This window comes from Amblyomma americanum, chromosome 8 (genome assembly GCF_052857255.1).
Source record: "Amblyomma americanum isolate KBUSLIRL-KWMA chromosome 8, ASM5285725v1, whole genome shotgun sequence".
Taxonomy (NCBI): domain Eukaryota; kingdom Metazoa; phylum Arthropoda; class Arachnida; order Ixodida; family Ixodidae; genus Amblyomma; species Amblyomma americanum.
The window spans coordinates 20,128,564-20,155,436 of NC_135504.1; the positions used below are offsets into that span (position 1 = coordinate 20,128,564).

At 49.1% G+C, this 26,873-nt stretch overlaps 3 protein-coding genes across 4 annotated transcripts in view; 1 reads left to right on the forward strand and 2 right to left on the reverse strand.

Moving 5' to 3' along the window:
• Window positions 1-26,873, reverse strand: part of LOC144100121 (kinesin-like protein KIF19) — a 105,287-nt gene that overhangs the window by 53,405 nt on the left and 25,009 nt on the right. For both annotated transcript variants that reach the window (XR_013307527.1, XM_077633155.1), the window contains exon 2: window positions 24,779-24,859. Coding sequence is in view for 1 of the 2 variants with exons in the window: in XM_077633155.1 (XP_077489281.1) it covers window positions 24,779-24,859 (81 nt within the window). In the remaining variant the exon portion in view is untranslated. The remainder of the gene's footprint in view (window positions 1-24,778; window positions 24,860-26,873) is intronic.
• On the reverse strand, window positions 1,825-6,163 carry LOC144101472 (neprilysin-1-like). Its single transcript, XM_077634654.1, has 2 exons — window positions 4,787-6,163; window positions 1,825-2,808 (listed from the first exon to the last, which is right to left on the reverse strand). The coding sequence occupies exons 1-2, from the start codon at window positions 6,161-6,163 to the stop codon at window positions 1,825-1,827; spliced, it is 2,361 nt and encodes a 786-aa protein (XP_077490780.1).
• On the forward strand, window positions 6,776-23,286 carry LOC144101473 (neprilysin-1-like). The gene is made up of 9 exons (XM_077634655.1): window positions 6,776-6,846; window positions 10,972-11,217; window positions 12,062-12,149; window positions 12,454-12,698; window positions 13,972-14,284; window positions 15,466-15,729; window positions 17,388-17,629; window positions 20,544-20,757; window positions 22,672-23,286. The coding sequence occupies exons 1-9, from the start codon at window positions 6,776-6,778 to the stop codon at window positions 23,233-23,235; spliced, it is 2,247 nt and encodes a 748-aa protein (XP_077490781.1). The 3' UTR covers window positions 23,236-23,286.

The following is a 26,873-nucleotide window of genomic DNA, read 5'->3' on the forward strand; positions in this document are numbered from 1 at the left end:
TATTGTGCAGAGCGTGTCTGCAGTGCGTAGCTTCCTCTTTCTCTGGAATAGCGATTTTTCCTAATAGTCCTGCTGGAAATCTTACACTTCGGGACCTCTTGCAGCAATATTTCGTTTGTTTTCTGTGCCCCCTTAATGTAAATAATTGAAGTGAATTGGGGAATCGCTGGGTGGTGGTAGTGGTTTTATTAAAAATAATAGCAAAAAGGAAGGAAAAGATTTTTGCTAGCCCCGGCATCTGCCATCGATACTGAAGCACCTGAGCTGGGGCAGCGGAAATAAAGGACAGCAGGCAGAATGGAAAAATGAAATGAAAGAGGTGATGGGACAGGAAGAGAGGATAGGGGGAGAGGTAATATGTACAAACTATTTACACAATAAGAAATGTGTCCAGGTTGTGTGCGTGATTAGTGGAAAAGCAGGAGAACAGAATTGTAGCTATTCGGCAAAATTTTCCAGATGCCCTCATGAGTTCAAGAACGAAACATTTCCAAGACTAAATGTCCATTCATGTGTGATTGAATCCCTACTCTCGCGTTACCTTCTTAGATGACATCGTTTCGATAATTTCCTTTAAAGATCGCAAATTACCCTGGAGGCGGAGCACTTACAAAAATTTCTTTAGACAGTGTACAGACTGTCCATAGGCTTCTGTCTATAACGTCTATAGACACTCTATAGACAAACCCTAGAGAACAGTTTATAGGCAATACAAATCCTATAGACAGGCTATAGACTTCCATAAACTACTGTATGAAGTCTATAGACTCTCTATAGACAAACCCTAGAGAACAGCCTATAGGCAATACAAATCCTATAGACAGTCTACAGACAATCTATAGATTTATGGACATACACTTTTAGTAGACCTGTATACAGTCATAGACAGTCTATAGACAGTCTATAGACTGTGAATATACAAAAGGAAACATCTATAGGAAGGCAATAGAATCTATAACAAATCCATAGACTGTCTATAGACCATTTTTGTAAGGGAGGCGCCCAGTTGTAGGAATCTATGGATTACAACAACGAATCTATACGCGCCAAAGCCCGTGTAGGTGGTGCACGTACCTAAGTAGGCACATCGCTTCTACAGTCCCAGAAAGAAGCAGAATTTCTGCGAACCTCCCAGTCACGAAACGTGCCAAGCGTGGCAGGTTCGATTCATCGACCCGACGACTAATGACACGTCATTGGAGACCGAAACCCCGCGCCTGGCACGAGATGTACAGGGTAGTGTGTCAAACTTCCTGCTATTGATCGAAAACGCGTTTTCCGGAAGCCGCTAAGTACTTCGCGCACAAAATGCCATTGACTAGCTCAGTGGAGATGAGCTCGCGCAATCTGTAAACAGACGCATTTATTTTGCATACTTTCCTTTTTCGGTTACGAGCGCTCACAAGTACGTAAGGAGGCATGCTAGCTAAGTTCGCTAAACTTCCGGTGCCGGTAGCGGTGGGGTGATAAGACCAGTCCGTGACATATTTCTCCGCTCATACGCATTAATGCAGTCCAAACGTTCGAAGAGATTAGCACAGAAAGTAATTACAGTGGTATAACAACATTAAGACAAATACGACAGCTGTATGGCTTGATTCATTTCACATGATGCGATGAATAAAAGCAAACAAATACCTATTGATACACAAGACCCTTAATACGAATGAAAATAATACAAGGCGCGAGGACGTTCGTGATATCAAGCTGACTTGAAAGCGCAGTTCTATAGCGCAGTCAGGACCAACCACCATAAGCGCTGCCGCTGCTTCAGTCACACAGGAAACGGTTTTGGTACATAAAAACCCCAGAGTAGAACAAAGATTAATCACTCGCGGTAACTATACTCTCGTGCAGGGGTGCCTCAGGGTCATGCAGCACTTCCTCATTGATGTGAACCTGGCCCACGGCGAGGTCCCAGAAGGAACACTTGCCCGAGGCAACCATCTCATCTTGCGGCGAGCAATCGAAAGCGTCGGCAAATTCTATCAAGTGCCTCAGCGGAACGTTGCATCGGCTCTCGTCGGTGCTGTAATGGCCGCGCTGCCGCAGCGGGCCTCCGGTGACGTCCCGGGAGCAGAGCTTGAAGCAGTAGTTCAAGTAGAAGATCTGCTCGCCCGAGAACTCCAAGAAGGTCGGGGTCTGCCCGCGTTCCTGGATGTACGCCCGGTGCCTGTAGGCGCCCAGAGCGGCCGGCAAAGACGCGAAGTCCGCGACGATCTCTTCCGAGGAGTCCTGCTGGGCGCCGTAGGCCTTCTGGATGCATTCAACCTTGTCGTTGTAAGAATCGAGGACCGCCGGAGACCACCAGTCTCGGAGGCGGCCCTTGGCGTCCCTGTCCTTGCCGCGGTCGTCGAAGCCGTGCATCACTTCGTGACCCACGACCGCTCCCAGTCCGGCGTAGTTGAACGCGATGGACGCCTTCTCGCCCAGGTACGGAGACTGCATGATGCCGGCGGCGATGAACATGGCGTTCAGTTCCCGCTCGTAGAAAGCGTTTACCTCGAGCGGGGAGAAGGAGAGCCTGGCGCTGGTTACTCCAGCTGCAAGGCTACTCACAGACAGCCTAGTCGCGGACCGTGCAGCCTGCAGTGACGTGGTCAGGTAGTCTTCGTGCGTTGCGAAGTCGACGTAGTGCTGGTCCAGCGCGTCTTCGGAGACTAGGAAGACGGGCTTGATCAAGACCTCGTCCATGGCGTCCATCTTGCGATCGGCAGAGTTCTTGGTCGGGTTGTCCATCCACGGGACGTTTTTGAAGATGGCGGTGAACTCCTTTCTTAGATCCTTGATCACCTTCTTCGCCTGGGCCTAAATGTAGACGCAGCGACAAAGATACAGGATACGAGTGTTGTACACTGCGTGGTTCGGAGCAAATACAACGGTACGGTAGCAAGGCAGTTGCATAGGCCAGTGAACGATTGCTGTTCTGGTATTTCTAGGCAGCGGTGCGCGTTTGCGCTGTAGGACAATTTATTAGTGCTGCCAGAGGCTGCACGAACTCATATCTTTTGAAGCGAAAAGTTTCACTACGCTAGTCAACACCGCGCTTCGCGCGAGCCGGCGTATGTCGGAGCACGAGTGACGTCACAAACGGCGCAGGTGGCCGCCGCCGACTCCGTCGCCTGACCTTTCGGCGCAGCCGCGCGCTACTGCACATGTGCGTCATGTGCATGCGCAGGGAGGCTGTATAATGTACTTGCCAGGGAATAGGCGTGCGCACTCGACATGGAATGGAAGGAGAGTGCGGCTGCTGCTAGACTACGCAGAAAAGCTGAGAAACTAAATTTGTCCGATCCAGAAGCACTCGCTTGAGAGTTGACTGCACAACAGCGAAAAAATGATAAAGCCAAAGCTAAACGTAGCCAAAGGATATCACGTCATGGTTAAGCTACGAAGGATAACCATGACGTCAAACCAAACATAACTGAAGCTTTTCGCTTGTATATCCAGGTTTAACCAGAGCTAAGCCACTGCCTAGTTTTTTTTGCGCACCTCGACATACAGAACCATACTATATAGAACCATACGCCCCACAGTAGTTTCTATTAAGAACAAAATGCATACACGTAAAGGACACACACAGAAGACTAGATTGACGGCACGAACACAAACTTTCAATTGGTTTTATTGCCCTCAAAGTAACAGCTTATATAGGCAGTGATTGCGGCCTTTTTTTATCACTGCCTTTGCAAGACGTAACTTTGAAAGCAGTGACATCAATTGGACGTTTGCGCTCGTCCCGTCAGCTTCGCCTCCTGTGTGTCTTTAATTTTTGCGCCTTTTGTTGTTACTGGTAGCCATGATTCAACGCGCCCAGCAACAAGTACTTCTAGCCGTGGCGTACACTGGAATTGCCATACTTGAGTATTGAAGGAAGTTGCAGTCGACATGCGCACCGAAGTAGCATTTTCTGGCGGGCTAGTTTTTGCACAGAATAGTACCTGGCCGCGCAAATAGAAAAATGACGCAGAAAAGTAAAAAAAAATATGAATCGTTAGTCTTGCTTGTTTCCCTAATTGAAAATTGTGTATTGGTTTGAATGGGTGAACTAAAAAGATTATGACACATTTGGTTTGGTTTTATAGGTTTAACGTCCTAATGCGACTAAAGCTATGAGGGTCGCCGTAGTGAAGGGCTTGGATAATTTCGACCTTCTTGAGTTTTTTAACGTGCACTGACATCGCATAGTATACGGATATCTAGCATTTCGCTTTCATCGAAATGCGAAGTAAAAATGAAAATTGGTTTTGGTGGAAAGGTAATGGCGCAGTATCTGAATCACATCTCGGCGGACACCTGAACCGCGCCGTAAGGGAAGGGATAAAGGAGGGAGTTAAAGTAGAGAGGAAGAAAGAGGTGCCGTAGTGGAGGGCCTCGGAATAATTTCGACCAATTGGGGTCTTTAACGTGCACTGACATCGCACAGCACACGGCCGCCTTAGCGTTTCGCCTCCATAGAAGCGCAGCCGCAGGGGTCGGGTTCGAACCCGGGAACTCCGGATCAAGAGCCGAGCGTCCTAACCACTGAGCCACAGCGGCGGGATCGACGACGCGAAACCAAGGGATGGACGCCTAACAACTATCGCTGTAAGTTTGAAACAAAAATGAACCATTACCTTCAATAATTCGCAAAAGTATTTTACAATTTTCCAATATTAAAAACTTTGTCCAAGAATGTTGGACATGAGCCATTGATACCAATGAACAGTTTTGAATAGGGTGTCCTCTTTCTTTGTCTTATTCGCGCAGCCAAATATTAGTACAATGGAGACTCATTCGGCCTCACCTCAGCACTAGGTGTCGGCTTCCTGATCAGATAGGGGTAGCTGGCAGCGAGCGGCATGACTTCGACGACGCGCCGAAAACAGTCGTCGACGTAGCTCTCCTTGTCCTTGAATACAAAGCTGGCCGCCTTGTACGAAGCTCTCGGTGCGAGCTGGCGCAAAATATGCCACCCGATAAACAGGGTCAGAGCGTTATCGGCGTGCTGCATCAGCTTCCCCACCTGTCTCAAGGCGTCAGCGTTCCCAATCTTGACGTAATGCTCGCGCTGGACCCTGAAATGCGGTTCGATTTGCTTGTTTACGGCCTCGACCCAGACTTGAGCCCCGACATCCGGTACGAGTGCCGGTAGCTGGTTGTATGTGAGGGCTTCCGGATGCCTCTCATCCACATAAAGCGCCGCTATTATGTTCGAGTCTGCTTCGCTTATCGCAGCGGACAGTTCTTCGGCTTCGGACAGCTGGAATCCCGGTAGTGCCGCAAGGTGCATCAGGAAAAATTCCTCCAGCTTGCCGGAGTCCTTGAGAATGTTTCGCCACAGGAGCCAGGAGAGCAGCTCGTCATTCTTGCCGATGTGCACCGTCACGCGTCCGTCTTCGTCATGGTCGACGAAGAGATCAACCGCGAACATTGTGTGCAGCTTCCAGGTGAGGGAGAGTTCCACCATGATGGCAATCAGCGTGGCCGCGTCCGCAGCCTGTACATCCGGAAACTTGGTGTACTGCTTCATGAACTGCGCCAGTTTCTCGGTGTCGGACTTCTTTTCCGCGACGACTCTGGTGCAGGACTCGAACATGGTGGCTGCCTTCAGCACGGCTGAGCGGCTCGATGTCCGTGTCTCCGAAGGCACCGGCTGTCTCGTTCTTCTACTCGAAAGCTCCCCGGCCTGCTCACGTCTCCGCTTGAGGAATTCATAAGACACATTATCCCTTTTCTGGATCGACGTGTCGTCATCGGTACGACTGAGCAGCGACTCCCTGGCGGCCTGTTTCTCACGAAGGTGTCTTGCAGAGTCTTGGAGAGCGTCTCGCGCGTCCAGCATGGTCTGCTTTGCCACGGTCTCGGCGATGCTGAGGTGACTGTTGGCGCGTCCATTGATCCAGCCGGTGCAGACGAAGCGGTAAAAGTTCATGCACGGTGGAATGGATCGGGTCAGTGATTGCTCGAGGAGTCGCGTGAAGTTCACCTCTTTCCGGCCGCCATTTTCTTCAGGGGGAGCGTAGAAGAACAAGTACCAGACCAGGACTGTCGCGAGAGCCACAAGGCAGACTAGGCCCAGCCCGACCAGGAAAACCTCCGTGCAGTCGGCGGTCACAAATGCGGTTTCCGTCTCATCCATGGTGCTGTCGCCACTGCTGGTCACCGCAGCCACTTGGGCCATGACGCTCTGTGCTGGACAGGCCGCAAATCGCCTTCTTAGAAAAAGAAGCCCGTGGTTCTGTTCGCACAAGAAATCTCTGCCAGTTTCTCTGCGGCTTTCGGAGACTTTGAACGATAATTATTATGTGGACGCAAAACGACTTTGACATGTACTGCTCGTGAAGTACTGAAGCCACAAATGAAGTCGAACAGTAGGGAGGAGTACGTTTTAACGCTGTGCTGCCAAGGATGAAGCGACACTCATATCAGCGACGCTGGTTTCGCTTAACGTGCTCACACTAACAACACAGCAGATGCGTGCCGGACGAAGGCGCTATTGAAGACGTGGTCTCGATCGCCCTGTACTGCCGTGCATCCGGGTTCCTCAGGAAGCCTTGTTCTTAAGCGCACGAGGCGCATGTATGGCAATGGTGATGATGCTGGTCACATTCGAAAATGTCCATGCAGAAGCTGTGAAGAAGATTTTGGATCAGTCTAAGAGTGTTGAAAAGACTGAAAAAAAAAACATGGTATGAACAGTAAACAAAAGGCAATTTTTGCGTATACGTTCTAGGGGCCCTGCCTGAGTACCTCGCCTGCTCAATAGCGTCTTCTGAGGTACCAGAACAGCGGAATGAAGGAGAAGAAGAAGATGTCCAAGCGGAAAAACAAATCGCTGAACCAAGAATCTTCTGCCGACGGCAGGTGAGTAACAATGTAAGAACCGGTTTAGGAAGCGTCACCTAACAGGAAATGATGGCAACAGAAGACCGTTTGTTGCTTCATGTTCGGACATTGCTTGTAAAGGTAACTTTTGCTGTCTTCACTGGGGCGTGCATAGCACAGCGTAGTTAGGCTTTTAAGTAAACGATATCCATATGACGGACTTCCTCCGACATCGGCGTCATAACTGAAGACTGGATTAGATCGTTTTTGAGACTGTCCCCTTTACAGTGGGTGGGCCTTATGGATTCCATCATAAGCGTCCTAGTCGGTCGAGAGGAAACCTTATGGTCGTATACAGTTGAAAACTGAACAGTTCATGATGGTGATGGTGACGATAGCTTTTTTTTTAACTTTTTCCACTGCCTCTGCACCTTCTGACCAAAAGGAATGTCGGCCATGTGGACGTAACTATATGGGGTTACATTTGTGGAATGGTCAGTGGTACCTCGAGCAATTGCTATCGTGATCGGGTGGTTCGTGCTGGCCTAGCGTTAGTTCCCCAGAGACCACGTGACCTTGCCATAACTTCTTTTTACACCGTTCCTTCTTTCCAGTCCTTGATTTAATTTCCACAATATATCATTTTTTAACGACACAAGGTGCTGTAAATGAGGTGCAGGCGGTGACAGACAAGGGGCATTTATTACGCAATGCGCATGAAATACAAGGTGCGTCAAAAGTTTACAGGCCAGAGGGTCTGCTTTTCAGCAGTATATTCCAGCACTTTAGCAGCTCATAAAGCTAAGTTTCCCAGAGGTGAGGACTGCATTTCTTCTATTCCTTTGCAAAGGCCCGAGATTTAGGGGTGCCGTAAATGTCCCAATACATGGCTGAAAAAGCAGCCCGCGGTCTGGAAACGTTTGACACACCCTATATAGAGGGTGCTGTTTGCTACCCTGCGGAAAAGGCACAGGAGGTCGCCTAACGACCTCCAAAGTCCTCATTGGTCCGGCAATAGATGCACTGAGGGAGCACACATTCCTGTTTCATGGAGATAGGATGCAACACATCTATCGCTCGCACTTCTCCAAGCAGGATAGCCGAGACTTTTCAGTCACGTCGTATTTTTGTATTTTCACTTCCCGTTCCTGATCACTTTCAGCATGTACCATTCATGGCCTCGCTATGCCGGCCACTTCTATTTACACTTGCTACCCGCAAAGGAATCGACCCTGAATAAATACTTCTATCGCCAGCACGCCACGCCATAAATGCTTACAGTGCATTTATGCTCGCCGGGATGCGGTGTAGTGACCCCGTGGTCACGAGAGCCTCCCTGTAACAAAGTTCGATATTCGATCACTGTGTATACGATGAGACCGCATTACATATGTTCTGGCACTGCCCACATAGCACGCAAGTTTTGACAGCCTGTTGCCTGAATTGGAGCAACAACCGAAACGGGGGAACGGGGGGTGGAAAAACGGCTATAGTACTCACATAATGGAAACCACGTGGCTCACGCAAAACATAACCTCTGTGGAGGGGCGCTGTGAGCAGAGCTGAGCGGTTATCGAATCAAGGAGTAAACACAAGAGGAGAGTTCAATGATGTGCCGGATATGTGTATACGCTGTACAGGAAGATCCGCACGAAACGACGCTTATTTGTTCCAGGTTGAAACGGTGTGCCACGCGAGCTGCCGTGCAGCTGGGCTGGAGTACGCTCTAAATACGAATACACGTACATGGGAGTGAAAGGAGAGTAAGCTGTACTCTACCGCACTCCCTTTCATCTGGAGCTTACTCCCTTTTTGCTCCTCTCTGTTTAGAGTATAGATCGCTTCGTGAAGAGAACTAAACCGGCTGAACGCCATCCCACACAGCCTGCTCTTGTAAGCTACCGGTGGGCAGCTTCGCGTGGTAGACAGAGTCTAATGTATTACAGCCTTCTTGGGTTGGCGGAGGCGTGGCTGATATTCCTCACTCGCCCATGCGCGACATACATAGGTCGTGGGTTCGAATCCCAGTGGCGGCATGTGGCTGTTTTTACTGCAAAAGCACTACTTCGAGGGGTCGAACCAAACCAAGGATGTTGTGACATCCCTGACCTTGAGGATGCAGGAATAAAATGAATATTGCCGCAACTGGGATTCGAACCCGCGGTGGCGCGAAAACATCAGCTTCGCTGGCCACTGCACGAAGGCACTGTTCGAACTAGTCGTTTAGCCACGCAGGATAAACACCTTCGCACGCCTGCTCGCTTTAACTACGTTAAAACCCTGCCACTTTTGTTGAAGCGAAAATCTTCAGTGCGCTAGGTAAAGCAGTCTTCGGGTAGGAAGCACAACGACCTTAGACGACCTTCAGCCCAGCCAAGGATAGCCGTATATTATTATTATTTATTGGTACCTCACAGGCCCCGAAGAGCATTTAGTGAGGAGAGCATCAAGGAAAAGAAATATGCAGAAATAATAAACAACAATAACGGCACCATGAACGCGGTACAAGGCAAAGGACACGAACACAGATGATTTAAAACGGAATAATAATAATAATAATAATAATAATAATAATAATAATAATAATAATAATAATAATAATAATAATAATAATAATAATAATAATAATTGGTTCTGGGGGAAAAGAAATGGCGCAGTATCTGTCTCATATATCGTTGGACACCTGAACCGCGACGTAAGGGAAGGGATAAAGGAGGGAGCGAAAGTAGAAAGGAAGAGAGAGGTGCCGTAGTGGAGGGCTCCGGAATAATTTCGACCACCTCGGGATCTTTAGCGTGCACTGACATCGCACCGCACACGGCCGCCTTAGCGTTTCGCCTCCATAAAAGCACAGCCGCCGCGGTCGGGTTCGAACCCGGGAACTCCGGATCAGTAGTCGAGCGCCCTAACCACTGAGCCACCGCGGCGGGTATTTAAAACGGAGCAAAAATAACATCTGAACAAAACAATAGAAAATACGAAAAAAAAACTGCGAAACACTAATATGCGAAGAGGTAGCAGACATGTACAAACAATAACAGTGGTACATTAGAGAACAACCTAAAAGCAACTGAAACTGTAGAAAAGAATCTGAAACAACATAAGGCATAAATGCGTACATAGAGCCGTTTTAAACTCTATAATTTCAGGACAGGAGATTATGTTGTCAGGAAGATCATCCCAGAGCCTGATTGCTTTAGGTAATGCAGACGAATTAAATGATTGAGTTTCGCCATATATACGATTGAAGCTGAGACGATTATTCAAGCGCTCTGAGGAGAGGAAAGGTGATTCCAGAGGCAGAAACGAGGGGCGGGTGTAAACATATTTATGAAATAAACACTGAAGTGAAAGTGAACAACGAATTTCGAGTATCTGTAAATCATTAAGGGTTTTAAGCTGGGAGACAACTGGAGAGGGGACTATAATTACTAACAATGTTTGGTTTGGTTTGGTTTATGGTGGTTTAACGTCCCAAAGCGACTCAGGCTATGAGAGACGCCGTAGTGAAGGTCTCCGGAAATTTCGACCACCTGGGTTTTTTTAACGTGCACTGACATCGCACAGCACACGGACTTCTAGAATATCGCCTCCATCGAAATTCGACCGCCGCGGCCGGCATCGAGCCCGCGTCTTTCGGGCCATCAGCCGAGCGCCATAACCACTGAGCCACCGCGGCGGCTAATTACTAACAATGTACCGGGCAGCTCTGTTTTGGATAGTCTCAAGCATTTTAATGATACATTTGATGGGGCGACTATATAGATGAGACGAATTACAACTGGGGTCGTACAAAAGTTAGGTATGACCATATGTGGTACATTTATGGTGTGGAACCCTTGACCCCTGACCTTGACCCATGACCTATAGTAGACCTTTCACATTTGGGTGTCCTTCGGGTTGATCTTTGACCTTAAGAACATCCGATGGGGTGGCGTGAAGCCACGTGATGACATCCGGTGGGGGTGTCGTAAGACCAAGTCATACCACGTCATAGCTACGTGGTCGTGTGTGTGTGTATACAGAACGGCTGTCGCGAGCGTGTAGCGGAGCTGTCATGGACGAGCCTCAGACGCTTAGCAAGCGTCCATGCTTTTCTCTGAATTCCAGGGTTAGCCAAGTTAAGCCACTGCAATGTTTTTTCAGCGCTGTTGTGTATTCTAGTGGGGGCAGCAGTGGCAGTGGGACCAGTAGCGGCGCCTCCAGCGGTCACTACGCTCGACTTTTCAAGCGCTCGCTCGGCTGTTGCTGCTTTGGTACAACCGCATGCTGCGTCGCGCTGCCCCTGCTCACCGGACTCGTGGCATTTTACGCCGGCAGCGGGAAACCGCCGTTTGCCATGGGTGACCACCACCACGCCCTGACGGTCGACATCACGGAGCAACCGGCGCTGTCCGCGTCCTTGAACAGGTCAGTGCAGAGAAATAGAAGACAGAGCTAGACTTGAGAAGGAACTCCTTGGACAACTGTTCTTTAGACTTGCCTTGAGCAGTGCAAAAGTGCAGGCTGTCCACGTATGTTTCACTGTCTTCATTCCATTCTTCATCAGATAACTCTCATTCCGCTAGTGTACACTTTGCAACTGGGTGTTGTCCTTACACACTTCCTTTAAGCTCGAAAGCATTACTTCACGAGGTGTAACCTGTTCATCGAGTTTCGCTATTTCGACGAGCTACTTCCACTGGAGAGGTTGCTTTGGCTGTAAGCTTCTCGAAGACGCGTGCATTTTGGTCCGATCTAGCCGAAATTTGTTGGGCCACGCCTTCGAGCGTAACCGCGTTTTCTAAATTCTAAAATCTGATGTGGGCCTCAATAATTAAGGAGCCTAACAACAATAGTTAAAAAGTGAAGTATTCAACATTAAATAAACAGCCTGTTAGCACATCTTAGCTGTATTCTGATGTACTACACCGCTGACAATGCCACGCCGAAAAAAGCGCTCTTCTAACTCAAAAACTTATGTTTAAAAATTGCGTAGTCTTAGGTGAAACACCCTGTATACGAAAATCCAATTGTTTTCCGTATTGTTTCCATAATTTTTTATACAATTTTCATTTGGTTTCCATATAGTGTGCATGACACCTTTGTAGTCCGTAAGTTTCCATACGCGGTTTTCACACAGTATATATCGACTTCATATGCACTATATGTACTTCATATAATCTCTATAAGAATGGAATTATGGGACTCGTCGCATGGAAACTGTCAGCATTAGGTTAACACACATAACATGCCGTTTATTGCTTGATCACAGGTCGGTGGAGCCATGCCACAACTTCTACCACTTCGTCTGTGACGGCTGGCTGGCACAGGAAGGCGAGAAGGTGTCTGTAATCGAAGAGGTGCGACACGCTTACGACTACTTAGTGTTTTTCGATTCATCCTGCTCCGTCTTCGTTGTTCAGGCTGACCGGTGATAAGGCGGCAAAAGTTTCAGGATGTGTGTTCCTCACACGGTACCATAGGAACATTCCTGTCATGTCCTTGGGAACCCCCTGTATAAAAGCTACCATTTTCTTTCTTTCCCTCTCGCTCTTTTCATCCTCTTTTCGCGGCGTGGTTGAAGTGTCCCCTCTAACTATCGCAGCTATTGCACCTTTCCTTTCTCTATATATCCCCGTCTTCCTCTGCCACATTTGGATGCAGCTGGCACTGACTGCTCGACGAAGTGCAGCCACGCTCTTGAGACACGTCCAGGTACCCGCGGTCGGGGCCATCGACGCGGTTCACAAGGCAGCGCTGCTGATGGAAAAATGCCTCCTGCTATCGCGGAGGCCTCCCAGACCGGAATTCCTGCTGCAGTTCATGGCCGGCATGGGGCTCACTTGGCCTCAACCGACCCCCATGGCCACGCCGGATCTTATCAACCTCATGGTGCGGCTATCGCTCAGGTGAGCAGCGATTGCCACTAGGCGACTCTTTACTCCAGTTCCTAAATGGGCCCTAATTTCCAAATGCGACCGAGCCCCAACCCCCCTCTTTTTTTACTCAAAACCATTATTAGTTAATGCAGGTGTGCACAGACCCGCCGCGGTGGCTCAGTGGTTACGGCGCTCGTCCACTGATCCGGAGTACACGGGTTCGAACCCGACCACGGCGGACGCGCTTTCACGGAGGCGAAACGCAAAAGGGGACCATGTGCTGTGCGATGTCAGTGCGCGTTATAGATCCCCATGCGATCGAAATTTTTGCCGGAGTCCTCCACTGCGGTATATCTTTCTATTCTTTCAGTACCACCTTCTCCGCTTCCCCCATGGCGCGGTTGAGGTGTCCACCGAGTAGTAAGACCGTTTCTGCGCAATTTAATTTCTTGAAAATTAGTTTTAACGTGCACTGACATCGTTAAAGATCCCCAGGCGGTCGAAATTATTCCGGAGCCCTCCACTACGGCACCTTTCTTCCTTTCTTCTTTCACTCCCTCCCTTATCCCTTGCCTTACGGCGCGGTTCAGGTGTCCAACGATATATGAGACAGATACTGCGCCATTTCCTTTCCCCCAAAACCAATTAAAAAAATAGTTTTTGAGGAAGAGAAATGGCGCAGTAACTATAACATCTCGATAGACGCCCGAACCGCGCCGTAAGGGAAGGGAAGAAGGTAGGAATGAAAGAAGAAAGAGAGAGATGTGCCGCAGGGGAGGTCTCCGGAATAATTTCGACCACCTGGGGATCTTCAACGTGCACTCACATCGCACAGCACACCGGTGCCTTTGCGTTTCGCCTCCAGCGAATCGTGGCCGCCGCGGTCGGGTTAGAACCTAGGAACTCCGGATCATTAGCCGAGAGCACTAACCACTGAGCCATCGCGGCGGGTCTTTCCTTCCACAAGAACAACTAATCAAGGGATGAAGAAGACAGTGAAATATGGAAGGAAGACAATGAGTCGCCTTTGATGCAAGGTTCCAGAATAATTTCGACCAACTGGCCTTAAGCAGTCTCGTCTATCTCTCACTTGTCCTCGTCTTCTTGTGCGCTAACATTCTTGTTAAAATCATGAGCAACCAACTAGCCCAAGAAAGAGCCTTGTTAAGCATGCACTGACACCGTACAGCGCGCGGGAAACTGCCGCGTGGGACTTGGGACAGTGATCTATCACTTCGCGTCCCTTCGGTAGCCCCCTCGAAGACCTGTCCTGTACTTGTCCTCGTTCTGCGTTCCGGCGCAGCTGGGAGCTGAGTGCCATCTTCGAGCTGGAACTGCTGCCGACGCCCAAGGCAGCCGGAGGCCGACCCCGCTGGCGGCTGTCGCCCAGCGGCCAGCTCTCCTCGTGGAGAGATGAACGCAAGCGCCTCGGGCCTGAGTACCTCACGCGGATACGCCGGCACGTAGAGGCCTTTTCCTCCACCGAGGTGACGCGGTCGCTGGTCGACTCCGTGTTCGAGGCCGACGACGAAGTGCTGCGCGTCACCAACGTCTACAAGGCGGGACCGCAGTCGGCGCCCATAGCCGAACTAGCCGAGATCGCGCCGGGATTCCAGGCGAGATTTTTTTTAGCGTTTAGCTCCTTTTCTTTTTTTTATTGGCTTTAAGCCCGGTAAAGCGTTGCTGGTCCGGGCTCTCTTTTTAATTGTTTTTTTGTATTTTTTCTGAGAGGACCAATAAACGGGTAATCTCTGGGTAATCGGTGGGCTTCGCTATTCGCAGTATTCTATGTTCGGCTTTGAGGATAGGGATAAAAACGGTAACATGGTGATGTGCGAAGAACGAATTATGGACCCCCAGGTGGTCGAAACTGTTCCGGAGCCCTCCACTGCGGCACCTCTTTCTTCCTTTCTTCTTTCACTCCTCCTTTATCCCTTCCCTTATGGCCGGTTCAGGTATCCGCCGATATGTGGGACTGACGCGGCGCCATTTCCGTTCCCCAAAAACGAGTTTCCGTTTTTTAAATCGAAAAATCGGTTGCTCTCGGCGTCAGTTCAACAAAGATTAATGCGCATCATGATGCTTTGCATTTACAGGCGACCTGTTTTACATGCGACACGGGCGCGAGCCCGACCACGTATCACCTTTTACAGGAATATGTCGGTCTACAACGTATCACCGCCCAGAAGATTACCCCGGATATCCGCTGCCTGCAGGATTGCATTATGCCCTGGAACTATGATTGTGCCAAAGAAACTTCCTCCTATCCTTGTGGGCCTTTGTGCGCGCTACCGGGGTCGGAGGCTGAATGTGACCTCCCTTTCAACTTCCTCTCTCCCAATAACTAGGCCACTAAGCCATCCTACTTAAAGCGTTGCAATCATTTGATTTCATAAAGGTAAGCTGAATGAAATAGCCTGCAACTAGACATTGCAAAAGTATTCATTTGAGCCTCTTGCGTGTTTACAGATACAGTCAACGTCAAATGAAACGCGAAGACAACGAAAGCAAAGCTAGGAGATTTTACCTGAAAGAGGATGATTACTAGAGCACTTGAGTTCAGTTCGATGGCGCGAAGACCATTACCTGGATATGTTAATGTTAGGGGCATCCTGTATTTGTCCAGCATTGCCTTTTGCATTTCGCCTCCATCGAAATACGGCCGCCGCGGTTGGGATCGAACCCACGTGCGTGGGCTCAGTATCCCGGTTGAGGTGTCCACCGAGAAATGATTCATTTACTGCGCCCTTCACTACCACAAAAACCAATTTTAATTTTTTTTTTCTTTGCATCGCAGACGCAGTTGTGGATGCACGCCATGAACGAGGTGACGCGCGGCTTCTTCAAGGTTCACGGAAGTGAAGTCATCGCCGTTTCCAACGCGCGCTTCCTGGTGGCGCTGCAGCGCCTCCTAGGGGAGATGAACGCGCGCAAGCCGCACGTGGTTCCGCTGTACCTCAGTTGGCACGTGCTGCGCACCCTCGCGTGGACGGTAGCGCCTGACGCGCAGGAACTACAGCTGGATAGTGAACCAGAGCGACAGGACCGCTGCTTCCGCACGGTACGGACACACTGCATTCGGATATTACTCAGGAACAAAGCAGGAAATGTTACTCAACTGAGGATCTGCAACCAATGGCGTTAGTGCATTGTAATGACGTCGCAGTCAACCGCCCTGCACCTGCGAGCATGCACCTGCCGGCGGGCGGGACAGGTACAAATTGAAAATTGCTTTTTGGGGAAAGGAAATGGTGCAGTATCTATCTCGCATCTCGGCGGACACCTGAACCGCGCCGTAAGAGAAGGGACAGAGTAGGGAGTGAAAGAAGGAAGAAAGAAAGAGGTGCCGTACAATGTGGTTGCCAATTGTCCGTGACGTCATGACAATATGCCGATCCCATTGGCTGAACAGCCTCCGTTGATCGACAGCGTGAATCAGTAACGTCCTGGAGTAGGGGTGCCACCCTGACCTGCTTCGAAGACCATTCTACTCATTTTCCGTCTTCTTTTTGGGAAATAAACGTTTCAACAACAACTGCAATAGAGTTTAATTACAACCGGAACCGGTGTCCTGACGTGGGAACTGCGCATGTGCGACTGAAAACAGGACTGCGCTGTTGTCTCCACAACGGGCCGAGTATGGGATAGGAATGGTGGCATGTGTACGAGCGCACACTTGTCAATGAATACTGATTGAATTGGTTAATTTTTGGGGGAAAGCAAATGGCGCAGTATCTGTCTCACATATTGACGGACACCTGAACCGCGCCTTGAAGGAAGGGATAAAGGAGGACTGAGAGAAGAAAGGGACAAGAAGGGGACTCCCATGGACCCATGAATGTAAATCAGAGAATGACAAGTTCTGGAATGAGACTCCGATCACCCATGGTACACTGGTGATTGATTGTGATCAGCATAACAGAGTGAACACCGACCGGAGAAAAAACGATCGTCGTCGTTGGCAAAGTGGACTGATAATTACGGGAAATTAAAGCGTTTCAATGGAGGCGAAACGCAAAAAGGCGCCCGTGTGCTGTGCGATGTCAGTGCACGTTCGAGATCCCCAGGTGGTCGAAGATATTCCGGAGCCCTCCACTATGGCACTTCTTCCTTCCTTTCTTCTCTGAGTCCCTCGTTTATCCGTTGCCTTACGGCGCGGTTCGGATGTCCACCGCGATACGTGAGACAGGTACTGCTTCGTTTCCTTTCCCCAGAAATGAATTTATTATGTAATGGGTATTAGAGCAAGGACTGCAGGGCTCATGAAAGGTCACTGGTGTGAGAACAAGACATGATGAGCAATGAGTTCAACGGGAGAGTCTTTTCCCGCCCCGGCTGGTGATGATTTAGATCACGTGAGTGCCACTCTGAACGCACTCCTGGCAGGTGCACGATCACCCGCCGCGGTGGCTCAGTGGTTAGGGCGCTCGGCTACTGATCCGGGGTTCCCGGGTTCGAACCCGACTGCGGCGGCTGCGTTTTTATGGAGGCAAAACACTAACGCGCCCGTGTGCTGTACGATGTAGTGCTTGTTAAAGATCCCCAGGTGGTCGAAATTATTCCGGAGCCTTCCACTACGGCACCTCTTTCTTCCTTTCTTCTTTCACTCCCTCCTTTATCCCTTCCCTTAAGGCGTGGTTCAGGTGTCCACCGCGATATGCGAGATGGTTACTGCGCCATTTCCTTTCCCCAAACACCAATTATTGTTATTATTATTAGGTGCACGATCTCATGCCCCTGGCGGCGGGGAAGCCGTACGCCGACTCGGCCAACTGGGACGTGGGCACCATCGAGGAGCTCTTCGAGGCAGCCAAGGGAGAGTACGTCAACCGCATCAGGCGTTGTCCGTGGATGGACGAGGCGTCGCGTCACTCGGCCCAGGACAAGATCGGATCCGTGCGCGGAGTCTTCCCGGCACCGGGACTAGTGTGGAACGACAGCGCTCTGCAGCACGTCTACGAGTGAGTGGCCTTTGCAAAATGAGCCCCCTGTGTTTGCTTGCTTGGCGTCAGCTCGGGAACGGACGGAAACACAAGTGAGGAAACGAACACAAGCCCCGCATCATAGGAACTATAGTTGCAAAGAAAATTGAAAATTGTTTTTTTGGGGAAGGAAAAGCCCGCTGCGGTGGCTCAGTGGTTAGAGCGATCGGCTACTGATCCGGAGTCCCCGGGTTCGAACCCGACCGCGGCGGCTGCGTTTTTATCGAGGCAAAACGCTAAGGCGCCCGTGTGCTGTGCGTTGTCAGTGCACGTTAAACATCCCCAGGTGGTCGAAATTATTCTGGAGCCCTCCACTATAGCACTTCTTTCTTCCTTTCTTCTTTCACTCCCTCCTTTATCCCTCCCCTTACGGCGCGGTTCAGGTGTCCAACGATATATGAGACAGATACTGCGCCATTTCCTTTCCCCAAAAAACCAATTATTATTATTATTATTGAAAAATGCTGTTTTATTGCATGTTTGAGAGCAACAAACTTATCTTTGCTGATGATTCTGTAAATGTAAACAACGGTGTCGTCGAGCTGCTGCTGCATGGTCACATACTACTGCTGGCCGGATGCCCTATGCGACTCGCAAGTGAGAATCATAATAATAATTATCGTCGAGCTGCTGCTGCATGGTCACATACTGCTGCTGGCCGGATGCCCTATGCGACTCGCAAGCGTGACCTGCGGGTCACCTTCAGAATTCGTTTTTGGGAAAAGGAAATTGCACAGCATCTGTCTCACATCTCGGCGGACACCCGAACCGCACCGTAAGGGAAGGAATAATGGAGGGAGTGAAAGAAATGAAGGTGGTGGTGCCGTAGTGGAGGGCTCCGGAAAAAAATTGAACCACCTTGTTATCTTTTACGTGCACTGACATCGCACTGCACAGGGGCGCATTAGCGGTTCACCTCCATCGAAACGCGGTCGCCGTGGTAGGGTTCGAACCCGGGTGCTCCGGATCAGTGGCCGAGCGCCTAACCACTGAGCCACCGCGGCGGGTGATCGCTCGGCTGCTGAACCCAAATTCGCGTTGTCTAATTCTGGACGCGCCAGCCACATTTCCGTAGCGATGAAATGCAAGAATGTGTACCCAGGTGTCGCTGCGTGTTAAACGCCAAGCGGTCTACATAAACCGATCCGAAGTCCCTCACTTCGACGTGCCTGACAGGCCGCGCACGACACTGGTTTGACTTAATGCAGACCCATTAAATTTACTTTCCTATCCTGTTTTTTTAGCTCCATTTTGCGGCGGAAGTGAAATGCACAAACGTACCCCATACATGACTAGACAATCCCTTTAACTTTTCCTCTGCCTTTGATGAAGCCTCGTGTGCGCCTTAAAATAAGTAGAGAGCAAAAAATGGAAAAAGGAAGATTAACCAAAGTAGAGAAAAATCGATTAGGTTTATTTTTAAACGTGACAGCGGGCTGGCTTTGAGAGGTATTGACCGCATTCGGAAATGAAGGAGAGCTTATCTCCAGTAGACCAAAGCTGGGAAGTTTTTAGTGTACAGATGTATTGACTGCTTATCGCTAGACACCGGATCATTTCATCTGATGGATGGAAAGCAAGCGTTCTTGTCCGTTATCTCTTGTGATCACTTTGGTGCAGTCAGTAGTAGGACAACGCAGCGAGCTATGGTGAAGAAAATGATTGGGAAGAGATCATAGTGGGTTGGAAAACGGGAGGTAATCATATCCCATAAGAGAAATCAATGAATGCAAATTGACACTGAAAGGTCATCTAGTTGGCCAAATAACCCAAAATAACCAATGGTTATTTTGGGCAACAAAGCGGATTTCAAGAGAGGATAAACGTAGCAGAGGGCTGCAGAGAAGTACCTGGCCAGGGGCCGAATTACGGTACGATCAAATCACCAACCTATCAATAACGAACCAATTAGTCCAGCTCCTAGTGGTCGATATGCCGGCCAGTCCATGCCGACCAATAGGAGCGGGTCTTTTTTACAGTTTTGTGACTGTTTTGAGATTGTGATCATTCCCCAATTCGGCCTCTGGGATTAGTAAGTTTGTGGTGATAACATGTACGCTAGTGCATTTTAGCTCCGTCTATATCTACCTGTAGACGGTGGGTATAAAAATGAAGATGCAGAAAACCAAAGTAATGCTCAACAGTCTAGCAAGGGAACAACAGTTCATAATTGGTAGCGAGGTGCTGGAAGTGGTAAAGGAATACGTATACTTAGGGCAGGTAGTGACCGCTGATCCGGATCACGAGAGGAAAATAACTAGAAGGATAAGAATGGGGTGGAGCGCATATGGCAGGATCTCTCAGCTCATGAATGGCAGTTTACCACTATTTTTCAAGAGAAACGTGTACGACAGCTGTATCTTACCAGTACTCACCCACGGGGCAGAAATGTGGAGGCTAACGAAAAGGGTTCAGCTCAGTTTATGGAAAACGCAGCGAGCTATGGTAAGTAAAATGATAGGTGTAACGTTAAGAGACCGGAAGTGGGCAGAGTGGGTGAGGCAACAAACGCGGGTTAATGACATCCCAGTCGAAATCAAGAGAAAGAAATGGGCGTGGGCAGAGCATGTAATGTGAAGGCAAGGTAACCGCTGGTCCTTAAAGGTAACGGAGTGGATTCCAAGAGAAGGCAAGCATAGCAGGGGGCGGCAGGAAATTAGGTGGGCGGATGAGGTTAGGGTGTTTGCAGGCAAAGGGTGGATGCAGCTGGCAAAGGATAGGGTTAATTGGAGAGACATGGGAGAGGCCTTTGCCCTACAGAGGGTGTAATAAGGCTGATGATGATGATGATGATGATGATGATGATAATGATGAGACATTACCGAAACAGTACTCATGAATCTTGGGCCCGAGCTTAACCTCAGCTGTGTGGTTGGCTCCCCGTTGACCACAGCTGCATGCCGCAAGACCGCGAGGCGTTCTTCTTGCCGTCCGTGTTGGAGGCCAAGCGGTGCAAGCACAAACTAATCCTGAGCACGGCGGCCACCGGAGGGACCTCGTCGGACACCATCACGTGGACGTCACCCGCGGTGTACCTGGTGCGCTACCTGGACGCCTACAACAGCGCCGTGGTCATGGGCTCCGTGCTATACCCTCCCGTCTTTCAGGTGAGTACAAGTCTAACGTGCTTTAAACTTAGAGCTTTTTAAAGAGCACCCAATGTGCTGGTGCACAGTTTGAAATATGCAGCGTTTAAAGTTTACTTGCGTCTTTTTAATTGTTAGAGGCCCGTGCAGCGGAAAGACCGACGTAGATAGTCCGTCGGTTTTGTGTCCAGAAACTGCGTATTGGTCGAAAACCTGGTTACGTCACATGTGGAACGGCGGAATTGAAAAGTGATTGAAACAGAAAACAGCCGATTTTAGAAGGTCGCAGCATGACTCAAACGTCATATGACATGTAGGTACACAAACTAAATGAATTGCACTGGAAAGAAAATTGAGGTAATTAGTCGGGAATGGAAATGGAATCCCTGACGCTTCCAAGTCGACACATTACCGTTGGGCTACGCAGGCATTTTCGTACGTATAGGTTATGCCATGTAATCTCTTCCATATTGGTTGTGATTGTGAAAGATAAAACACTGTCCGTGTCTGCGTGGGCAATAGGAGTCAGTGACAGAACCCATTAACGCTTTTGCCCTTAAAGGCGGAGCTTTATTATCCTCGAAATTGTTGTATTTGTAATAATTTTGTCTCCCCATTACAGCCCTTCCTCCACCCGCACATGCATTTATTCCTAATTATTTCGGAAATGTTGTTTATCAGTGACGCAAAGTTTTTTTTATCACCCATACTGGCATCACTTCCCCTTTGAACGTCATCCCCTAACGTTTCCGATTCCATACCTAGCTGCGCTGTGGCTAGTTGCATCTTAAGATTTTCTGTCAGCCTCCAGGTGTCGGTGCATAATGTTGTTCGCAATACTAGAGCTTAATTTTAACGAGACTCTGAGGTAAGCAAGTCCATCCCAATAGTTGGCCAGTAGTTGGTCGCAGTAGAAAATACCACCAGCGACACACACACAAAAGCGATGGCCTGCATTAGCATGCGTGTAAGTTTTAAAGCGACTGCTTTACGGGTCCCTTGTCCCAGAAAGCCAGCGTTGTTGTCGGCGTCGTTAGCAGTGAGGGCAAAAAAATCTTGATGGAATAACGACGGGTACAAACGTTGCATTAACACTGAGGGCAGCGTAGCGTTCCTATGCTCATGTAAACAGTACCAGAAGTCGGATGCACAGCAGTCCAGAAATATCACAGACAAATGCATAAAAACAAGGCAACTGATGCTTGCCGGCATCATTATAAGATGGTGACATTATTTACCATAGCTAACTCGAGCAACTTTGTAGGCAAAAAAATTCAAACTCTACTGCCTCCTGCAATGACGAGAGTGATAGGGTAGCACGTGTTTAGCCTGGTCGGTTCTTTGCTGTGTCGTCGCAACGTCTGGCGACGATATTAGATTCAGGTTAAGCCCTGACCGTGGTTTAGCTGGTCTGATCTGCTTGCGCCGCAGACGGAAGTTGGCGAAGACTACGTGCAATGCACAGCGCGAGAGTGTGTTGCAGTTTAACACGAGGCGTGATAGGCTACGGCGATAGCCTATAGTGCTCTCGTGCAGTGGCCAACGAAGCTGATCTGTTCGGGGCGCCGAGGGTTGGAAACACAGTCACGGCATTATTTTATTCCTGCACTCTCAAGATCAGAAACGCATCAAGATTCACGGTAGTTAATCACGGCTGGTCTGTGCGATGTCCTGGCCTCGCTGGTTGAGGCGCCGGAGCCAGAGGGAGGTCACGGTATATTCACGGTAGTGGATCTCGTAGTGCTCGGTCCCTCTGCTCCAACAGCTCTCATCCAGTGTGGTCACCGAGTCCGCACCAAACACAGGGTGCTTGGTTACTTAGCATAGCTTCCCTGGTCAATAAGTGAAAGCCGAATCGAGTCCCTTGATCAAGCTGTTCTACGCCGTGTACCAGCGCGCCGACAGCGCTGACAACGGTTGTGCCTATAACCGCAGGCGACTGGAGCCCACAGGGAGGTCTTCAACTACGCCGGCTTGACGTTCCTTTTCGCGCGCCTCCTCTTCGGCGCCATCGACCAGAAGGGTAGCCTCCGCGATGACACCGGATCTCTGAGGCCGTGGTGGAGCAACTTCACCCGGGACGCCTTCGCGACAGCCGTCCGCTGCCTCGAAGACCTGTACCAGTTCGACGCGTGGTTCATCGGGGACGAGATTAGCGACGCCGTGGCCACGTCCGTCTCATTCGCCGCCTACGAGCGCCACCTGGAATTCTCCGCCAAGAACCGAGAAGGGCTGTGGGCCTGGCTGGTCTGGGCGATGTCCTGGCCCCGCTGGTTGAGGCGCCGGGGCCAGAGCGAGTTCACGGACGACCAGGCGTTCTTCATGAACCGTTGCTTTTGTTTCTGTTCGCGGAAGCTTTCGAGTCTCTACTCCGCCGGGTGGACTTCGCCCGAGGAAAAGTGCAATCTGCCGCTGAGGAACAGTCCGGACTTTTGGCGGGCGTTCGGCTGCAGGCGCGGAGATGCGATGAGAGCCGAAAAGTCGTGCCAACTCATTTGAGACTGAACGGACAGAAGCGTGCGCGCGTGGGTGTCATGCTTGTATCAGCTGAAAAGTGACACATTTGCTGCGAAGTGACGTAGTTGTTGAGAACGCACACGTGTAACTTGAACATATATATCTAGCTTAAGATTTCAGCCGTATATGTGAACTTAGTGGGAAACTTCACAGATCAGGTTAAGTGTTTGGGCTCAGGGCATGGTTGTTCAGGAGGGGCGCTCTGATACTTACGATTATTGAATAAAAAATGCTAAAGAGCAACTCAAGACAGCTTAAAGGGCTGCTTTTTGAAGACACAATGCGATATCGGCGTGCCCAGTGTAGCTGTTTGGTCCTTATGCTTCGTTCCGTATTCACTGCAGATTTGAACAACTTCAAAAGATTCGTCTTGTTCCGGAGGTGAAGTGCTTGGATTTACAACGTTCTTGTTCTTTAACGACGTCCTGAAACTTGCAGTAATTTGAAGTACAAATAATGAAGCGCAGGCTAACAGACCTGAAAGAACCACTTCTTTAAATAACTGCGAAGTTCTTGATTGCAGTATCACCGGTATTAGTGCTCTGCGCTTAAGACATCTCATAATAATTGCGCATTTGAGCTGCTGTGAATTTGTTTTATGTTCATGGGATAAGATTCGCGATCATTTTTGAAACAATATACGTTAATTGCCAGAAAAAAGTCTGTTTTTAATTTAGTTGCAGAAATGTATGGCCACGTATGCAGCATTTAAGAATAGCGCATTTTCTTGAGATAAATATCAGGTAGGTTTTTTTTTTTAAATTGATTGCATAAATTTTGTTACCGCGAAATATCGTTTCGGCGCTTGTGTCACGCCACTTTGACCACAAGGAAGGCGAGAGCTTTCGAGCTGCTTATGGAGCTTTCTAAGCTTATGCAACTTTTGTTCACTTCTTCTCTACCAGTATGGAAAAGCTGCCCATACTATTACCTGAGCAGCCCTTTTTGCCCACCATCAGTCAATATTTTTATCCATATTTTATCCATCGAGAACGTCCAGGCGCTAAGAACACACAGAGAATGCAATGAATAAATAAAAGAGTTCGTCATGCAACAGCTCCGCATAACAGAACGGAATGAATCAAACGTGGCCAGCGACAACCTCCATCGTAACAAAACATCTAAAAGATTCGGGGTGCATGCGCTAAATCGCTCCTTATGGGTTGTTGGGTTTTCATTTCCGCATTTGTAAACTAATGTGACAGAAAATAGCATGCGCGCAGTACCTATCTCGACAGCTCAAACCATCTCAATGTTGAGACCGCTGCTGGCAGAGAAGGGCCCTCAGTAGCTGTTCTTCAGACTAGGAAAACTAATCCGATGTTGTGGGATTAGAAAGCGTGTACAAGGTTGGGCAAACAGGCCAGGTCAAGCTCTTGGGAAATAGCAGTTTAATGTTAAGTCATACTAAAAAGCCGTACTGTTAGACACAGTGGTGGATGCTTTGCACTGGAAAGAGTATACGGTAGGCTAATCTAATTAGTGCGGACGACACTAAGCTTCGCGGTCCACTCGAGCAGCTCACCTTGTCGTCGATCTTGTGGGCTATGCATGTCATTCCCTTGTCCACTTCCGACGGCAGTATGGGCCGTACCCTGAGCGCCACCTGCGAGGAAAGAAAAAAAAAACGCGGGAACACTGAAGTTCTGTAAACAGACAAAGCACTTCGTTGGCTAAAAACTCACGGGTGATGACTTTTGGGACCCACATAATTGTGTGCCAAAATTCGAGATTTCAGAATTAAAAAAAAGCGTAATCCGGATCTTGCTTCAGCGTGCCCTCAGTAAAAACAGTGCAGTGTTAAATAAGCATCATGTTTCTTCATCACGTAATAACAGTGGTCTTAGAGCCAGTCTTGTTAGCTGCAAGTTTGTATTTACACTTCCTTGTGTCCCTTTCCAGGTGCAGAAACGTCACTAAGATTTCTGTACGTTCTCTGCCCTATCTAAAATGCATTCGTTGCAGTGAGGAACTGAACCTCGGATATGGTGCTCCGCAGCACAATGTATTTATTGCTCACTGACCACAAGTGTAACTGGGGGTAATGATTTTAATGCCGAAATCCATCGTCGGTTATGTAATTCACCCAATGCCTGGAGAGGAGCGACGCTACCAGGGGGGAAGTGGTGTCACAGCCGGTAAAGGCATCGACAGCTGCTATTGCTGTCGCATTTCTTTTACATTGATTGCATTACTGCGCCTTGTTCTGACAGCATGCGAGTAGCTCGGCTTGTGGAGAAGCGTGGAGACTAACAAAAAGGTAGAAATTAAATTAAGGGCAACGCAGCGAGCTACGGAAAGGAAAAAAAAAATCAGGGTAAAGTTAGAAGAGTATAGTGGGTCAGGGAACAAGCACGACTTAATGACGTCCTATTCCAAAGCTAGACGAAGGCATTGGCATGGGAAGGGAATGTAATGCCAAGGCAAGATGACGGATGGTCGTTAAGGGTAACGGTGTAGATTCCAAGAGAAGGCAAGCGTAGCAGAGGGCGGTAGAAAGTCAGATGGGCGGACGAGATTTGGAAGTTTGCGAGGATAGGGTGGCTGCAGCTGTCACAGGACACGGTTAAATGAAAGGATATGGGAGATGCCTTTGTCCCGCTGTGGGCGTAATTAGGCTCATGATGATGATGATGATGATGATGAAGGAGGGTAATCGGGAGTTCTTTTTAGACATATCTGACTCTGGAGTCAAGACATAAGCCCGGAAACCACAGAGAATCAAAGAAACGTGCTTATACATAGAAGGCCTATGCAACACTGTTAGCAGCGTCACGGGGCTTGAATGACCGCCGTATTGCAGGCCACCAAACTCTCCCTGAGTCCGAATGGTTTCGTACAAACCCGGCAAGGTATAATAACAGAACAGGCAAACAAAACGTCCTGGTCCACTGCAAAGGATACAAAACTACAAAGCGTGGTCCTGCATCGGGTCTGCCGCTAAAAGATTAGCGCACATGGCTTGCAATGCCGCCTCGCCAAGAGGTCCACACCCCAAATATTCCCGGGCGAAGCAAATGAAATCACGTTCCGGCATTACGAATCTGTCGCCGAGTTGTTCAAACAATGCTTCATCGTGTTCCGAGCTTTCTTCTGTTACTATTGCCTCGTCACATCCTTTTATTGAAATAAGGTTTCTTATTCTTCGTTTTATTATTTCTTTTTCGCCTGTCTTTAGGGACGTCGCTCGGAGGAACAAAGAAAAGTTCCTTTTTTTCCTTATTTTCCCGCGCTTGTTACAAGCTTCGTTAGGATGAGGAGGAGGGTAGACTTTCCCGCATATATGCGGAATTCCAGTCACGGATGAGCGGGAGGGCCTTCTGTTGGCACAAGCGATGACCCGCATTCAAATTAGCCGACCGTAGGTTCACTTTCACATTATCGTCCCCCCCCCCCCTTCCCTTACCCCTCGGTTAGGCCTAGGGAACGCTTCCTGATCGTACAAGGCAATCTGTGCGTCGTCAGGTCATCGTTCATTCAACCCGACCGTCGCGGTCACCCACAACATACCTAGTCTTTTCTTTTTTTTTTGCCTCTACACTTATTTTATGATAAATAAGAACGGATGAGGAGAGGGCGGTTATGCGAGGGGTAAGTTTCTAGCGCAATGGTCGCTCTTA

What these genes read in the sequence shown, in the direction of transcription:
- LOC144101472 (XM_077634654.1), bottom strand. Translation starts at nt 6,163, where the DNA reads ATGGCCCAAGTGGCTGCGGTGACCAGCAGTGGCGACAGCACCATGGAT. An exon ending in AGCCGACACCTAGTGCTGAG is followed by an intron (nt 2,809 to 4,786) that starts GTGAGGCCGAAT and finishes GTCTACATTTAG; the next exon opens with GCCCAGGCGAAGAAGGTGAT.
- LOC144101473 (XM_077634655.1), top strand. Translation starts at nt 6,776, where the DNA reads ATGAAGGAGAAGAAGAAGATGTCCAAGCGGAAAAACAAATCGCTGAAC. An exon ending in GAATCTTCTGCCGACGGCAG is followed by an intron (nt 6,847 to 10,971) that starts GTGAGTAACAAT and finishes TGTGTATTCTAG; the next exon opens with TGGGGGCAGCAGTGGCAGTG. An exon ending in GCTCTGCAGCACGTCTACGA is followed by an intron (nt 17,630 to 20,543) that starts GTGAGTGGCCTT and finishes CGTTGACCACAG; the next exon opens with CTGCATGCCGCAAGACCGCG.